This window comes from Anneissia japonica, unplaced genomic scaffold (assembly GCF_011630105.1).
Source record: "Anneissia japonica isolate Jap-2015-1 unplaced genomic scaffold, ASM1163010v1 scaffold4988_len2956909_cov206, whole genome shotgun sequence".
NCBI lineage: Eukaryota > Metazoa > Echinodermata > Crinoidea > Comatulida > Comatulidae > Anneissia > Anneissia japonica.
In genome coordinates this window covers 1,486,444-1,491,473 of record NW_022696345.1, presented here as the reverse complement: position 1 = coordinate 1,491,473, position 5,030 = coordinate 1,486,444, and the positions used below count along the sequence as shown (strand labels likewise).

Sequence of the window (5,030 nt, the reverse complement as noted above, 5' to 3'; positions counted from 1 at the left end):
CTACCCGGTAACCCGGTACCAGCAACTCTCATCGTCCACCACAGGAGCTGTCTGTCCCAGTACACCGGGGTATCCCCCTACTACTCTCGAATGATGTACTGGGTTTTTTACAATGCACACGAGCCATTGTATACACTGGGCCTACGGTTTATAGTCCTTATCCGAGAAGGCTTGTTTTACCACCAGAACCATAGCCGCGCGTGCCGTTTGATTGAACCAGCGCAGAATGATATTATGGCTGTAGCTTGCGGTGCTCCTGCTAACCACTCGGCCATTACGCGCGCCTATGTGAAGTACATGATATATATTAATATAGGCCTATGTGAATATCATATTTTATAAGGTATATACTTATTGATTGAATACTTGGTAATTGGTCAAGTGTAACTTTGCTTTTCTCAATTTAGATGCAGTATATCTCAACATATGAAGCATTACAGATACGATTTAGCAGAACTGTACAACAGATGTTTAGCCGCTGCTCGCCACACCATCATAGTGATACAGTCATGTGACCACACTCCGGAAATATGATTGGATAATCGCACATGGCGATTTTTTGGTGGCAGCATTAACTATTGAAACCAGGGAACAGTGAAATTCCCTGTTGAAACAATATTTGACTTGCGATAAAAGTGGGGTTCTCAGATAGCAAATGGCAAAGTTTCTGAAAATGGTGATTGATAATGGATTGATAGATTTTGTCTCGATTAATTTTAGTGCATGGTCGACAAAATAAATTAATTTGTTCGACAATGACACAGAAACTCAATTAATGTACTGAGAGAATCATGTTAATATTTGTTGGTTTGAAGATCCATGTAGAATAGATTCGATATCCTCATTTTTGTTTGAGAGATCTCTTCCTTACTTTTTTTTCGAGTCTCTATCACATCACTATTATTCTATTTTTAGCATTTAAGACCGTGTGCTACCTAATGCTTATAAAATCCACTTCTTGCTCCACTAATTAAAATTCTATTTTTAGATCAATCAATCAATCAAACATTTATATTGCGCCAATTCCAAAAAATGATCAAAGGCGCATTGTACCCTGAAGTTTGGTTTACAAATAAGTCCTAAGGTTTATTTTAAAAGAATCAAGAGTGGAAGTGTCTTTAACGAATATGGGAGTTCGTTCCAAAGAGAAGATGCAGCACAAGAAAAAGTACGACCACCGTAAGTCATTACGGAAACAAGGAACAGGTAGCAATGATTTGTCAGAAGAACGAAGGCGGCGAGATGGAACATATCGAGGAAAATAGTTGAATGATATAAGATAGACGAAAAATTAATAAAGCCTACTATGTTGAACGTACGCGACACTTGAAGTATTTCATTATGACATTTGCTTTATGTACTTCGAAAAAATGAAAATAAACAATTGTGCAGTTGCGCTCAAAGCGTTTAGAGATGCGGTGCCTAATTGATTGTACATATTCAACGAGCTTTTGTTTCGTATAATGATAGTATAATCGAGTAACTCTATTACACAACCATTTTTCACAAAATTAGTAATCCTAACCAATAAATCATGTATGTCATATAAATTATTTGGTACTGGAATACTGTAAGTGCTGCTCGAGGAGCTTTTCACACAGCTGAAAATATTTTTTTCGTTGAGAAGGGATATATTTGATACGAGTATAAAATATAACATTATACGATAGGCCTACATATTAGTGTTTTACATAGAAACACTATTAGTTTATAGGCCTCGCTTGGTGTTGTGACCTATTAAAACAAAGGAAATATTAAGTTTTAAAAGCATAGGCCTACAGTGTTTTAGAGAGTTGTAATTGATTTAAATATATTTTATCTTCCAATCTACATTATAAATTCAAAATTAGTATTGATATAATTCTAAATAATTACACCGTAGTCGATTTTATTATAGGCCTACCTCTATTCAAATATCATTCAATGGCGATCATAATTACGTTATCTATTTTATACTACGGGTTTCGCCAAGGTATTTAATCTTCATATGCAGCCACTATCAAGTATATTATATCTATTTTTGCATTCTCAGTGTTTGGACCTAATGCCAAACATAAAGTATACAACAAATCGAGTTCACTACATATCAAAGTGCCACTATTTAAAGTATAAATACCAATTGCGCTGTTGACATAACAATATGTGTTTGTTAGCACCGATAGTGGGAATTTCCAAAATTGACCAGATACCGGTAGTCTATATGTTTTAGATTGACGTATGTATGATTTCGACAGCCCCACACAACTCACATTTATTTACTGGTAGAAAATTTATATTTTGGGTTATTGATTATAAGGAAAATTGTGAATAACATTATTCACTCCTTTCTGGAATGAGGGTAGCATTTTGAAAAAGGCAAATCCACCCACGTAGAAATTTTTATGTTAATATATCTCTACAATGGGCACCAAGGTATATAATTTGTCTATACCACCGTCACGATCAAATCTATTGGTCTACTATATTGGTGTATATCTCAGTGATCGAACTTTTATAATACCAGACATGATACAAAGTGGATGGTGAATTAACTATGTCAAAATACCACCCTTCAATGCCGTAGCCAAGATTTTCAAACAGTGCGGGACAATATCGGGGTGGACTCACTTTACGAGTAAATTCAAATAATGTGGACCATTTTCTTAAAGGTTGACCCATTTTATGCAAAAATATGAAAAATCTGGACCCATTTTCATAAATTTTTAACCATTTTAGGCTAAATATGAGAAATCTGGACCCATTATCATAAAGTGGACTCATTTTATGCATAAAATTGCATAATTTAGACCCATTTTTAAAATTTGGACCCATTCACTGTTCATAACAATTCATACAATGTACGTCATCGTCGTCGTGCAATCGAAAGCTTCCTAATATCGATTGTGGGATTTTCCAAAATGTATAACATATTACTCATTAATTTTGTTTTGAGAGCCCATTCCTAATATTGTTTGAAAATTTAAAAACTCGATAACAGAATCTATTTATATTAATTAATTAAAGTGTACTTATCAATTCGCTAATATTATAACAGTGTAGTTTTGGAAATTCCAGACACACATTAAATATTAACTAAGCATACCTATTTAGTATTAAAGTCAATATAAATGAGACGTGCATAGTCAGATAGAGGCAGTGCGCTTATTGGTGCGGTGGAAGAACGAACTCAAATTATATAGAGAACTAAATTGTGTTAGCTGATTCACATCCGAGTATAACGAAAATATATATACTTCAACCCAAGCAATGTAAGTTTATATTATTTATCATCATAAATTAATGACATATTGCCTCTACGCCGAGCTGTCTTCTAACGTCTCCACCTGAGCTGCTTTGGTGAGTCTGCGGGTGAGATCTTTCCAATGTCTCTTATACACATCTAGATGTGTATAAGAGACAGATATGTATGTATGTATATTAGCACTGAAGGTATATATCAATAATCTATCAAAAGTAGAAAGAGTGCTCGAAGAAAGAAACAATGTTGTAAAGGTCGCATAGGCCAATAGGGCATAGCCTATCAACTTTCAGTGTGTTTCAGTATTAGCTAATAAATTGTATTATTATTTGATAATATATACAGGCCTACACATATAAAAGATAAGATATAATATATGTAGTTTTTCTAAAGTCAAAGGTATTTTGCATGAGTATTGTTATGCAGTAGGCCTATAGCAGTTTTATATATATACCGGTATATATATATAATTACGCATATTAGTTACATATACTATATATATAATTATATATATATATATATATATAGTTCTACCAATAATATTAAAGAAATCAAATAATGGTGATTATTAATTTTATTATATTATTATAATGATGATAATAGTGTTGATGATATGAAATAATAAGTACCTGTAGAATTATAAATTAAAAATTTCAACTGTCTTCATGATAGCAGTCAAGTAACATTTTTTTTTATAGAAATACCGAAAGATGTCAAAAAATCACGGCTCATCATTTGCTGGGATGGTCAACCAGAACTTGGCACAGTCCAATCCGAATTCTACTATCCGTTCAGAAGTTGCAATGAATAAAGGAAAGGCAGATTTCGTAGTGGACACGCCTGGCAGACCCAGAGAGATTGTGGAAGCCAAGTCTTCGGGGAAGATCACAATGGGACACGTGGATCAAGCTGCTGGATATGCGTGTGGGCAGGGGAGTAAAACCACACTTGCCGTAGGAAGAGACGCAAACGTGTCTGAAGCTGTTTCTGATCACGCAAGCAAGAGGAACGTGAATATAAAACACATGGATTTCAATTAATTATAATCATTTGCAGCATATGCGTATGGACACATTTTACACTAGCAACAATAGGCCTATATAGGCTAATTATACTAGAAGAACAGAATATTGAGAATAAAAGCAAGGATTCGACCAATTTATGTAGTTATATTTTAAATATTCTCCGAAATCAGAAACAAAATAATGCCTCATTGTGGTTCAGACGACAATTCACAGGGCTGAAATCATTGTAGTAATACTTTCAAGATAGTGATTTTAACAATTAATTGAATTGAATCGTTTTTTAATTGTATTTCATTTTCGGTTAATCATGATTGTCCCTTTCCATTGTATCTGTTTTTAATTTATGAGTTTGATGTCTGGTAAATAATATAAACTTACTGATATCAGTGTTGTGACGATTTCGTCCCCAGCTAAGCATAGTAAATTCCGAAGTACGCATGCAGAATTCACTATCATCCCGTTATGTAGAGGGGAATTTTATTAAGGACCGAAGTTCCTTTACAAAATGTTTCAGTGATTATAGTAAATGATTGAATTATATCGTTGTAGAATTGTATTCTATCTTAGATTAAAAGCGAGCATAAATTTGCTATGTGTTATCGTCTTTTTAAAATACTGTAATTAACGCTAATGCCAGCATCAGCAAGTCAAGAACGACATCATGGGCACTACTACTACTAGACCTACTGCGCTGCTGCTACTACTATTGTTTATTGAGGTGGGGGAAATTCATAGATCAGTGGCGGATCTAAGAGTTAGCAATGGGG

At 34.1% G+C, this 5,030-nt stretch overlaps 1 protein-coding gene across 2 annotated transcripts in view; it reads left to right on the top strand.

Annotated features, from left to right (window-relative positions):
- The window catches only part of LOC117101837 (glutamate receptor 2-like), a 17,185-nt gene extending 12,332 nt beyond the window's left edge, over positions 1-4,853 (top strand). The window contains exons 15-16 of one of the 2 annotated variants that reach the window (XM_033241940.1): positions 408-3,248; positions 3,937-4,853. In XM_033241940.1, coding sequence (XP_033097831.1) covers positions 408-515 — 108 coding nt within the window. In that variant the 3' untranslated portion in view covers positions 516-3,248; positions 3,937-4,853. Of the gene's footprint in view, positions 1-407; positions 3,337-3,936 lie in introns of both variants that reach the window. The other variant, XM_033241941.1, reaches the window with a different exon arrangement.
- Positions 4,854-5,030: the final 177 nt, after the last annotated feature.